The sequence below is a fragment of the Aphidius gifuensis genome, linkage group LG5, assembly GCF_014905175.1.
Source record: "Aphidius gifuensis isolate YNYX2018 linkage group LG5, ASM1490517v1, whole genome shotgun sequence".
NCBI classification, from domain to species: Eukaryota; Metazoa; Arthropoda; class Insecta; order Hymenoptera; family Braconidae; genus Aphidius; species Aphidius gifuensis.
Window position 1 is genome coordinate 16,396,876 of NC_057792.1, and position 14,420 is coordinate 16,411,295.

A 14,420-nucleotide genomic window follows, 5' to 3' on the forward strand; every position below is an offset into this window, starting at 1 on the left:
AGAGTACGTCAATCTGCACGATTATTGTTTGAAAAAAAAACAAGAAAATTATCTATATCTTTTAGTCTAAAAATAAATAATTAGAGAAAAATATTAATAATAAATAATAATTATTAGAATTAATAGTAAAAATCAAATAACCCTGAATTTTTAGTAAAATAATTCTACCAATTTTTTTCTTTCTTAATAATCAAAAAGAAAAAAAATAATTCAACAAAAATATTAACGTAATTATTACTAATTAAAAAAGTATTATTTTTTTTTTTAATGGGAAGACACAAGCCCCCACGTAAATAGGTACAACGAAAGAAAAAAAAAAAATATTTATATATATATTTTTGATATATTTAAATAAAAATATTAATTGCATTTCTATATCTACAATTTTTTTTTACGCTAGGACGGATTGCCGTCGTCGTTGCCAAATAAATTACACTGCACAGATTGACATACACTCGTCATAAATTGACATAAATAAATACAATATTTTTTTTATTTATAATTTTTAAAAATTATTCGAAATTTATTACAGAGAAAAATTGGATTTTAATTTTTTCTTTTTATTATAAATAATTTCATTATAATTTTTGTTTTAATTATGTTTTTTTTTAGTTTAAATTTAATTTAAGTACACATTATTGACAGTTAAAATAATTGTGAAAACATTTATCCTTTTTTTCTCTGCACTTTGAATAAATTGTTTTTTATTTTTTTTTATTGAATTTGTATATCAATTGGACGATTAAAAAATTTTTAGTTTAAAAAATTCGATGATTTTAAATATGATATATTTTTTTAAATAAATTTTTTATTTTTTCTGGTGCATCAACGAGTTTTATTCTAAGCGTTTTATATTTCATACAAATTACTTTGTATAATTTAAATAGAATAAATAAAAAAAAAAAATATAAATAATTGTGTAAAAAATTCCTGTAAAAAAAAAAGAAAATTTATTTTAAAAAATTGAACATTTGTCATTCAGTCAGCTTTTTTTATTACGAAACAATTATTGAGTATTATTGTTTTTTTTTATTTTTATTTTTATTATTTTTCTGTTTTAATTTTATCTTAAATAATTACATAAAATGCTATTGTAGACTTGATTTTACGTGATCACATCTTGCTATTTTTAAAAGTTTTAAAAAAATTTTATTTTTCTCTTTCTTTTATTTTTTGTTTTTATAATATATTTTATATAATATTTGTTAAATAAGCACAGTCTATGGCATTTGCAATGAGTAGAAAAAAAGAGTTGAACAAAAAAAAATAAAAATAAAATAACAATATTGGAATGAAAGAGTAATATGAAAATAACAAAAAATAATATCATAAAAAAAAAAAAGTAATTTTTAATCCTCCATTTGTTTTTTAATAATTTCAATTTACAAAAATTTCCTACCTAAAAAGAAAAAATCCTCCGTTCAATTTCGAAACAAAACGAAACGAAAAAAAAAAAAAAAAATCAACAATTATTTCCTTTTTTTATTTATTTAAATAATAATAATTGAGTATTAAAAATTAATATCATATTTTCGATGATAAACGAGATTCATATTATATGGCAAATATAAATTAATTTCTTCGCTTTTTTTTAGTTTTTTTTTTTTGTTTTTAAATAAAAAATAATAATAAAAAAAAAAAAGTACGTATAAAAAAAATTTTCAATTATTTATAACAATAAATTTACCTAGGGCCTAGACTGAGCTGCACATAAATTTTTTCATAATCAAATGGCCTCCCCCCCTTTCCACCACCTCACATTTTATCAACATAAAGCTAATAATTTTGTTTTGTTTTCTTAGATTAATTTTTTTTCCTTTCGTATTTTTCTTTATATATATTTAAATGTTATTCCACCCGCTCATCAATCATACCACCAAGGCAATTTTAGCCCTCAACTTGTTCACAATTTATACACAATAATAATAATAATAATATTAATAATAAAAATAATAATAATAATAAAATAATAATAGTTATTAATAATAATCCCCAAACTATCTCACTACATTCCATGGAGGATTTTTTTTTTGTTTAAATATTATTATTTATCCTTTTTAATCATTTTGCACACAATTTCATTTTTTAAAATCATTTGTTCACTTATTTATATATATATTTATATAATTTTTTATATCTATATATATAATATATCAATTTGTTTTATATAATGTATATTTATACATTTTAAAAGTCGATGAAAATATGGAGCACAAAGTTGCATGTTTAGTATTTTTTACATTAAATATCGATGGTTGTATCAATTGATCACAGAAATTTATTACTTGAACCATTCTATTTTTTTTTTTTTAGCTACAATTCAGCTAAAATATTCTCCATATTTTCAGATGGCCTGTTGTAACATATTTTTTTTATTTTTTTTAATTATTAATAATAATATCAATTAATTAATTAATTTTATATATCGCAATGAAGTTAGTAGGCATTGCCACACGTGCTCGGATCACAGACTACTTGCTGTTGTACATTTTTTTATTTTTTTTTTTTGTACAAACAGTCTGGTGCACACTATGGCTTATATTTTTTTTAAATTTATCTTATTATTTTTCTTTTTGTTATTATTTTTTATTATTTTTTTTATTTTATAGATTTGTTTTTCACATAAGTGATTTATCTACTTAATCATTTTTTTTTTATATTTTGTGTTATCTTTTTTAATTTGTGCTGTAATTATTTTTTTTTTTTTTGTGTTTATGTCTTTTAATCTAGCATATTTATTGGCAGTGAAATTGAACATGAATAGGGTTTTTTTTTATTTATATTTGCTTTGTGTATCGTTGACGTTTTGTATTTATAATATTAATTTTTTTTTAAATTTTTCAAGGGACCAATTCCAAAGGTGCAAAGACTATTTTTTCATTTCATCATTTTTCTAGTTTTATATGGCAGCAATAGTTACATTTTTTTGCATTCCATTTCCCTTATTATTTTTTTATTATTCTTTGTACATATAAACGAGGTGAGTCTGATGCGCAATATCGAGGCACTAGTCAAGTGTTTTTTTTTTTTAATCCTTTTTTTTTTTGTTGATAAAATTTATATTTTAAAATATATTTAAAAAAAATTAAATAACTGGGATGTTTGACTACTATTCGATGATAAAATTAGATGTAAAATTGTGTCAGCAAGCACTTGTCTCTTCGCCATGAATTGTACATGCTACATTTTCAAGTATGTGTGGTAAATGTAATTTACGACAGCCAGAGTCCGATTCCAAGGCTTCTAAAATCTATTTAAAGCAAATAATATATATAATTAATATATATAATTATAGATAATAATTAATAAATAATAATTGATTGACTTACTTGTTCATAATATTTATTGACATAAATATAAAGTTCTTTAAGTGCAGCAATAATATCAAATTCATTAGCATGCGATGCACTTAATTGTTGCATTGAATATGAAATTTCTTGATCACTTATTGTTGGTAATCTTTGTACATCATGATAAAAACGTCCAACTTTATCACGATAATGTGGTATATCTTTAGCAAATAATAATTTATTTGATGGTGAATCTTTACCAAGACGATGTTCAGTTGTTGAACATGCATCCATAAATGTTTGTGCAATAACAGATAAACTTGAGTCAACAGTTGTTGTTTTATTAATATCAAACATAAAATCTGGATTTTTAATAAAATTAACCCAAAATCTAAGTGGTAAACTATTTGATTTCCAAGCATGTGATACTTCTGGATCAGTAATACCATGTCGTTTTGCTGATTCATCCAAAAAATCAAATAGCCATTTAACAGCATTTGGTAATGATTCATTTGCTGTTAATATTGTATTAAAAAAATCATCAACAAATTTTTGTACAGTACCTTTTGTTGATAATAAACGTGTTAAAAAAATTTCTGGTATTGCTTTGTGTGTACGTTCAGGTGGATGATGATGATGATGATGATGTTTTGAATTTGCAAAATTACCAATACTTGGTGGACATACTTGTTCATCAATTGGTCTAACTAAATGCCATAATCTTTGATTAATACCACTTTCAATATCACCATTTGTTATTAATGATGGTGAATGATGATGATGATGTTGTGAATCAAAATAAATGCCACCACCACCACCACTATGTGAATACATAATTGGTGCTGCTGTTGTTTGATGACTACCAGTTGTACAATTATTACCAATACGATTTAATGATTGACGACTATTATGATAATTATGACTTGTTGATTTGCATGTATTATATGTTTTATTATAATTGACATTATTATCATTATATGTATCATGATTTTGACGTGGTATTAGGGACATAACTGCTGATTCTTTAACACCATAATGTGATAGTGTATTAATTTTTTTCCAATCACCTGAATTTTTAGTTGTTAAATCTTCATCTTGTAGAGTTAAATGACCACCTCTACCATGACGCCATTCAAGATCAACATCTGTTATTAATGGACGCATTGAAAATGGTGTATTTTTATATAATGAATCAAGTATTTTTGATTTAACTTGTGATATTGTATCACAATCAAGTACTTTACATTGTATTTTTTCATCTAAATCATCTTGTACAACATGTAATGTTACAATACAATGATCAATTTTTTCACGTAATAAACGTTCTTCAGATAATGAATAACGTGCATCATGTGTTATAAAATCAACTGGTCCTTTTTCAATTTGATGTTTAATTGCTTTAAATAATAAAAATAATGATGAACCAGCATAATCTTTTAAATAATTATACATACATAATGCCATCCAATTTGTAAGCATTTTTTCAACAACTGATTCTGTTCTACGTAACATTAATTGTGGATATTTATTATCAACTGATTTATCAATAAGACGTATTAATAAATTCATTAATATATCAGTTGCATAATCCATATTATGCATTAATATTATCATTAATAATGATGCAACATTTACTTTATCCCGTATATTAAAATCAACTTGTCCCTCAATTGTATCAATAAATTTAAGTAAAAAACATTTATTATTAATTAATTGTTGAAATTTTAACATTGCTGTATCATAATTATTATTTGTTGTACGATTATTACGAGGTAAACGTGGATCATTTAATATTGGATGATCAATAACACCAGGAAAAAATACTTTCATAATATAGTTTTTATGATCTAATATTGGTATACCAGATGATTCTAAATCAGCTGTTAAATCAGTCATATCTGTTTGTAATTCAGCAAATGCTTGTTTACATTCCATTCTAACATTACTTTCTAATGTATCCATTTGTATTTGTATACGTTTATATTCACGTTCAGCTTGTGTACTTTTACGTCTATAAACAATAAGTACAATTATAAATATAAATATTAAACTAAATGTACCAGCAGCAATACCAGCAATTGCTTCTGGTGGTATTGGATATGATTTAATAACTTCATAATGTAAATAACCAATTGTAAATCTTAATGTTTTACCAACTCTAACAACAACAAGTGGTAAATTACGTTCATTTTTAATTCCCATTTCATCAGTTGATGATGGTTGTTGATCTGGTGGTGTACATACTAATTGTGTATGTGCTAATGATGTTACATTACAATATGATGTACCAACAGTTACAATAACATCTGTTTCATCACTTGCTGTATTTAAATTTTCACCTTCAATAACTAATGTATCACCTTTATATAATTTTAACATTTGTGGAAATGAAAAAAATTTTGGATCATCAACATATGACAAATGATTTCTAATATTTTGAAAATATTTTTCAATATCACGTACACTATCAACATTATCCATGACAAATGCAATTTTTAATGATAACTGTGATTCTTTTGGTCCATTTAAATTAACATTATTATTATTATTATTTATTGATAATGATGAAATTGATGTTGATGTTGATAATGACGACGACGAATGTTGTTTATGTTGTAATGATCTTTTTAATCTATTTTTTAAATAATTTTCATGTTTTGTAGTTAAATATTTATATGCAATACTTGGACTTGGACATTCCATTTGTGTTGGATTTAATACAACACATATTGTTGTATTAATTGGTTTAATATCATTATCATAATAAACCTCCATTTCTGGTTTTTGTATTGTATCTAAATTAGTACCATGTACTGTTATCATTCTACCACCAGATGCAAAACTACGTAATGGTTTAATTTCCATAATTGTTGGATCTTGTGTATAATTAAATGGATTATTATCAAGTGTTCTATTAGCACCATCAATGGATAAAGTTAGCTTTTTAATAAAACGTACATGTCCAGATTTTGATGTACGACATGTTAAACGTGTACTACTTGCTTGTGTTATATTAACAATACATGGTAATTCATCTAAATATGCTGTTATTGTACTACCAATATTTAAATAATTACCACTTATTGCAATTTGTGTACCACCACTTTGTGGTCCAACTGTTGGATATATACCTGTCAATGTTATATCTTGATAATGAAATAATACAGCACTTTCAGTATAACCAGCATCATTACCAACAATAACTTTAGCAGTATCTTGTGTATCACGTTTACCAGTACGACATACTATTCTAACAGATACTTCATAATCAACAAGTTTACATGGTATATTACCAATATGTATTTTATCCATAACATCACTTTCTTTTAAACCTAAATTACTACCTTCAATTGTAACAAGTGTACCACCTTCAATTGGACCACTTAATGGACGAAACATATCAATACGTGGTTTTGGACATTCAGCAAATGGTGAATATAAACATGAATGACGATATGTACAACTATTACCACACCATGAACATTCAAAACGTTTATCACGTGTCATACATAATGAACAATCAGCATGTTCACGATGTGAACCAAGTACTTCACATTTATATAATATTATTTTAGTACGATCAATATGATGATTTGTATTCCATACAACTGTTACTGATGCTTCATATTCACCAGTCAATGATTCATATGAATATATTGTTTTATCACATACTATTGAACGACTACTATCAACACGTGCTTGTACACGTAAATTAGCACCTTCAATTGTAACAATACATTGAAAACCAGTATGTCCAACTTGTGGATGTGGTAAATTTTCACCTTCAAGTATTATTTCTTTAGGTACATTATTTGGTAACATTAATGGTTTATCACGTTTTGTAAAACGTGGACAATATTGTACTCCATGAGCAGCTAAATTTGCTTGATTATTATTATCACCAGATATAATATTACCCTGACAACCAGATGTATTATGTGTACATTTATTATCATAAACACACCAACTACATGCCCATTGTGCTTTAACACATTCAGTACAAACAGTATGACGTGAACAATCAAAATATGCAAAATTACGTGATACAAAATCTTTATTTGTTTCAGATGAACGTACTGATAATGGTACATAAATATGATCAGTATCTTCTGGTATATTTGGACGTTGATTTATTGATGGTACTGTGCATATTAAACCATAACCTGTCATTAATGCATTTACTGGTTCAGCATTACCAAATACACATTTATAATTTGCACCAGATGGTAATTCTGGTAATGTACGTATTGTTAACTGTACTTTACTCATTTGTTTAATTGGTAAACGATCAGGTAATATTTGTTCAAAATCAATACACTGTTGTCCAGTTGATAATGATAACCATCTTGGTGAACTACGTGATGCTTTTTGACATGCACCACGTATTGTACAACGTTTTTCTAATGAACACCAACCACAATATGGATCTTTAGCATCTAAACATTTACTACAACTTGTATAACCACTACAATGTTCAACTTTAACTTTTGTTATTCTTGATGTTGATAATACATATAAATAATCACCATTTGATGATAATAACATGTCAGGTAATAATTTATTATTTTTATCAATAACAATACTTTCATAAACAGATGTACCAGGTTCATTATTATTATTACCACTTGATGATGATAATAATACTTTTTTTAATATACCATCATTTGTACCAAGAAATGCAACAGTATGACTTTCAGTATTAGCAACAGTTATTGATGTTACAAATGTATCAGAAAAATTAACAACTGATTGTCCAATAATTGGTGATACACCAGATATTTTTAATCCAACTTCACAAAAATTTAATATATTACCAGTTGTACCAGCAATTGGACATTCACCATCCTGTATTGGTCCACTAATATATCCCATATTTCTATATTTAATACTACCATTAAAACACATATGTATATTTTCATTAAATTTTGTTTCAATTTCTTGCAATGAATAAACACATAATGCTGATTTTGGTTGTGCTTCATTTGTAATACCTTTACTTGGTGAAAATACTGATACAAATATTGGATCACCAACAGATATACCAAGTTGTAATGCTAAATCACTACCAGCTTTAGCAACTTTAGCATCTTGTAATAAATTATATATTTGTTGTGTACCATTACCAATATCAACTGAACATTGTAATGTAACTTCAGTATAACTATCATAATTTGGATCACTAATACAACTTCTTGCTAATCTAGTTATATAACCAAGTTCTTCTTGTTCTGGTAAATACGATTGTTTTTGTACCAATACAAAATATGCATATTCACTTGCATTAAAACCATAAACATATTTAACTAAAAAATGATCACGATATTTAACATCAATATGTAATATTGATTGTTTATTAAATGTGTATTTTGCAAATTCCATTGTTAATAAATCACGTGATGATATTGCTGGTACATCATGACGATATTCACCGTTATTTGTAAATGTTGTACCAACATATAAAACATTTGTTCTACCCCATGGATTATAACGTTCTGGACCAATAAATGCATATGTTGATGATAACTCATCATTTGCAGCAACACTGTGTGGTAAAAACTCTGGTTTTATTGATATATTTGACATTTTATATTTTTCACAGGCACCTTGAAGTAATGAACCACATGCTATTAATGTTTGTGATTCAATATCACCAATTAATAATTTATTTATATTATCCATTAATGATGTTGTCATTTCATGTGATGTACATCCGGTTGCATGACACTGGGGATTATCACGTCTTGGTCCTGTAAATTAAAAAAATACATTTATCATTATTATTACAATTTATCAGTTGTCATTGTTAATGTTATTTTAGGGTGGAGAAATATTTTCAATACATTGATCCAGCTGTAGATAAAAATTAGAAAAAAAAAAACTAGCACATTTAATTTTTTTGTATTTTTCTTTTATACAATAAGTTCACACACACCAAAAAAAAAAAAAAAAACTATACTCTTTGTGTCGTGTGTCTATTGAAGAATAGTTTTAAACTATTTTCCTTTTTTTTTTTTCAGTTCAAATTACTTGCTTTTGTAGTAGAATTTTTTTAAAATTTAATTCAATACGATAGTGTGTCTTGTAGCAATTTAAAATGAGTGAGATACATATACATACATCAACTAAATAGAATAAAAAATAAAAAAAAAAAAGTAAAATTAAATTGATGCAGTTGATCATCATGACAACAAATCGTTTTAAATCACATTTATCATAATTAAATTCAGGTCATTATTGTATTAAACCAATTGTCATTCATTAAATAGTAATTGACGTGATATCTATTTTAAAAAATCTCATAAAATATATAATTGTTTTATATATATAAATTAATAATAATAATAATCAATAAACTAACCAGTTGATATAAGTTCTTCAAGTTGTAAATTTGAATTAAATTGAAATAGATGATTAACACCACCAGCATATAGCCTTCCACTTGCTGGATCAATAGTAAGATGATTAAATTTAACATCTTGATTTGTTAAATTAGTATCAACATCATTTTTCATAATTTTATATTGATTATTTGGTGGAAATCTAGCAACAACATGAGGTGATAGTACATCATCATTTGTCAATGGTGCTTTTGTTAATAATGGTTTTGTTGATGCTAAAATATTTGACGATGACAATGGTGATTGTGTTGTTGATGACATATATGCTAATGGACCTGGTACTGATGTTGTTGATGATAAATATGAATATGGTGATGATGATGAAGCTGATGGTATTGATACAGCACTTGTATTATTAATTATAACAATTAAAATTATCATAATTGTTAGCCACAATGATGAAAATGTCATATTTATTTTAATATAATTTTTAAATATTTTTTTATTTAATCGTGGTGGTGGTGGTACTGTTAAAAATACCGGTAATTTCATGGTTTTTTTATTATCTATTAACCACACTGGATTATTCATATTTTTATTTTTTTATTTTTAATACTTTGTTTAGTATTTTTATTTATTTATTTCTGTTTGTTTATTTTTATAAATCCTCGTGATGTTTAGTCGAGGATTTAATCATACGTTGATTATTCGTTTTGATGACAACACCAGCATGATCACTCAAATTATCTGTAAGAAATACAAAAATGTAAAATAAACAATTAGTATTTTTAACGTTATAAATTATTATTGTTGTTTTATTTTATAATTTATTTTACTAGTGGATTTTAAGTATTTTTAATTGAATATTAAATTGTATGAGTCAAGATGAAAAACGTTTAGTGGCAGGTGGTACAAACACAGACCACCTTAATGACCTTGAAATGAGCTCATTAGTTGAAAAATATTAAGTACTTCTTTTCATTCATATATTTATTTTTTGTATTTCAAAGATGATGCTAAATTTCAAAGGATAAAAAATAAATAATAAAGTTAAAACTTTATGAAATGTGTCAGAATTTTCTTTGCAGTATGAATAATATTAAAAGAAAAATAAAAAAACATATTTAAATCTTGTGAATATATATATTTTCAATTGAGATAAATATATTTTTTGAAATATAAATTTTTATTTCATTTGTAATTCTTTTGAGTTTATAAATTTTATGCATCAAAGAAAAATAAAAAGGTTTTATGTTTTTTATTTTCAAATAAAGATAAAAAATAGTTGGGTATTTTAATTGCATGAACACTTGACCATTTTTGGATGTTCAATTAGTGATTTAAAGGTAAGTTACTTTTGAAGAAAAATTACATACATGCAATTTGCCATGAATAAATAATTATTGCAAAGAAAAAAAAAAAGGCATTAAAAATATATAACAGATAAATAAAATTTAATTGAAAAGTAAACATCATAAATCAATTATTTTCAATATTACATTAATAATAAAATCAAATAAATCATATCTACTTTATTTACTTTCAAAAGAAATATAATATATATATCTTTCTGAAAGTTTAACCAAAGAATCACTAAAAAATCACTCCCACAAAAAAAAGCAGCAACTCAACCAATGCAATATAATTTATTTTTTTTATAAATTTGTAATTCAAATATAAAACATGATAAAAATAATAAAAAATATTTTAAATAATTTATAATCCGAGTAAATAAATAAAAAATTATTATTCATCAAATATAATCACGTATTTTTAAATTTACGACATAAAAATTTCTGCATTTAAAAAAAAACAAACCATCAAGTTTTTTATTTATTTATAAATAACCAGTATCATCAGTACACTGACCCATGATAACAAAACATAATTAAAAATTTACAATATTCAAATAACTCTCTGACTTCTCAAGTCCCCAAAAAAAAAACATGATCCTTATTTCTGCATGTGTGTGCATGTATAAAATGCAAAAACAAAAAGCATTAAAAATAAGGGTTACTGAGGGTAAAAAGCAAAAAATAATAATAATAATAAATAATAAGAGGACTAGTTATTTCAACGACAATGTGAATATGAGTATGAGGACGAGTATCAAGATGACAACAGTAAAGGGTTTCAAGTAAAATGACAAAATAAAAAGGGGAACAAATAATAACAACAACAAATAAATAAGACTAAGTGCAATGTAAAAAAAAAATAAATAAAAACAATATATATACATATACAACAAGTATACTTTAGTGGCCGTAAATTAATAATGACTAATGAGAAAACCCCAACAGGAAGAGAAAGAATATGAGTATTGTTAGTTGTGCAATGATAAACGGGCCCAGATGGCTCATTCCCCATCACGATTCTCAAGAGTACCCTTGCACTGCACATATAATATACTCAGCATATATGATTTTTTTTATTTTTAAATTTACCCTTATACAGCACACACAGTTATACATTGGTTCCTTTTTTTTTTTTTATTTATTTTTATTATTTTTTTGCCACTACAACATAAAATTTATACAACTACTACTACTACTTTTACTACTACAGCTAATATTATTATATACATACAACTTGTGTCATGCAAAAAGTACAGAAGGGGGATGAAAAAAATAGGGAGGTATGAGGAGGAAATTGAAGGAGGTTTTGGGTGGTGGGCGAGAGGGAGAATGAGCTAAACGATAAAGGTGAACACAAGAGAGAAAAAGAGACAGGGAAAATTTAACCCAAGAATAAAAAATAATAAATAAATAATAATAATAATGATAAATAAAAAAAAAACAGGCAGCACAGAGTGGATCGAGTATGAACGAAAATAAAAAAAAAAAAAGGAAAAGAAGGGCATATAGAGTCGCACACTTGACAGCTACAGAGTCTTCAACACAAAGGCATGTTAGGCTCTTTTCAATCCTATGGAATGCATCTGTTTCCATCACATAAATTCCCTCATATCTTTCATTCCCATCAAAAATCATAAAATCATTATAATATACAGTTTTATTATTAAAAAAAAAAAAAATTCATTTATTATTATTTAAACGTAGATTATTTTTGTTTTTAAAAATCGAAATATACCTATATTTTTTTTTAATGAGTAATGAGTTTATTGTACTGTTTTTTAACTTTGATATCAAGAGTATAATAATGAGGTTTTTATTTATATTTTTTTTTATTTTTTGGAGTAAATTATTACGGGGTTACAAGCGGTGATTGTAAGGACAAAGACGTGACGTCATAAATTAAAAAAAAAAAAGGAAAATAAATAAGATGGAATTTTATTAGAGTATATTTTTTTTGGAGTAATTATTTTTTTTAGATGATATGTTTATTTACCTCGTTTTTAACGAGAATATTATCTTGTATGAATTTTCTTTTTTTTTTTTTTAGTATTTGATGATGTTAATATTAAACTTGATGCACTAGGGCACATCACGAATATTCACCATCTTTTCACATTAGCCACTTGAATAAATGATTTTTTTTTCCAAATAAAAAACACAATAATCTTGAAACCAATCACTATAATAAATCACATATGAATATTTATCAACAAAAGTAGTATGAAAAAAAAAACACACACTCTCACACACACAGACACAATTCACAATAAAAAAAATTATTTAAATAATAATTTATTTATTTATGTTATAAATAAAAATAAAAAAAAAATAAATCAGAAAGCGTCAAACTGCATTTCACAATAACTAAAAAAATATTTTTGTTATGAATAATAAATAATCAAATAATTATTTATCTTAATTTCATATTTAATTTATAATTTATTTTTTTTTTAAAAAAAACACCACTATACAATATAACAATATTATGTATTTTGTCTTGATCTAAACACAAAAAAATATATTAGAAATTAAAAAAATTTCTGTATACTTTGTAAGCACAAAAAATAAAAAAATAATAATTTCACTGACACACACGATAATTATACACACAATAAATAGACACAAGGGATTATGCAGAGTTTTAAAAAAAGATAATAATTAGAGGGTGAACTATATATAATTAATTATTTGTTTTATTTATTTTGGACGTTATGGTATTTCGTTGATTGACAATAATATACATTGATATTTGATAGTGGGGTTTTTTTTTTGGAGTCGGCCGCCATTAAATTTCGACGACGGACGACGGACACAGACTCGGCGCTGTATGCATGGGGGTTGGTTGGTTGGTTCCAGCAGGCCAGCGCGATTTCCAGTTGGTTCGTTGGAGAAACAAGAAAACACAACGACGTGTGCTATATGTCCTCTTCTATCACTACCCCGCTGTGCCCCCCTTACCAAAGCTGCGTTTGCTGATTATGCTCCTCTCTCTCTCTCTCGTCCCTTTTGCCATTACTCTCCTCTCATTATTTTTCTCCTCTTCCTTCTCCTCCTCCTACTCCACCCCCCTTGCTGGGACCCTTTTATCTTGAGAGAAAAAAATCCACCGCCGCGCGCGCGAGAGAAGCAGCGCGATCATGGTAAACGTGGTCCAGTGTCCTTACTCTTTCTCTCTCTCTCTTTCCACTTCTCATTGCAATTTTTTATCAAACGCTGCTGGAGTGTGCTCTGGAAAGAGGCAAGGGGGATTATTATCATCACTGGAAGAGAAATTTTTTATTCTCTTGCTTCAATTTTTAGCAAACATTCATGGCATCTTGTTTATTTATTTATTTATTTTTTGGATTATGAGAGCTTTCTTTTTTTTTATTGCGATATGTCCTTTTATAAGGAATTATTTGATTGTTTCTCTCTCTCTCTCTTGATGCAATTGTTGC

At 25.5% G+C, this 14,420-nt stretch overlaps 1 protein-coding gene across 1 annotated transcript; it reads right to left on the bottom strand.

Annotated features, from left to right (window-relative positions):
- Window positions 1-2,691: 2,691 nt before the first annotated feature.
- LOC122857918 (plexin-B) lies at window positions 2,692-13,366 on the bottom strand. Its single transcript, XM_044160450.1, has 4 exons — window positions 12,977-13,366; window positions 9,649-10,375; window positions 3,330-9,037; window positions 2,692-3,250 (listed from the first exon to the last, which is right to left on the bottom strand). The coding sequence occupies exons 2-4, from the start codon at window positions 10,217-10,219 to the stop codon at window positions 3,143-3,145; spliced, it is 6,387 nt and encodes a 2,128-aa protein (XP_044016385.1). The 5' UTR covers window positions 10,220-10,375; window positions 12,977-13,366; the 3' UTR covers window positions 2,692-3,142.
- Window positions 13,367-14,420: the final 1,054 nt, after the last annotated feature.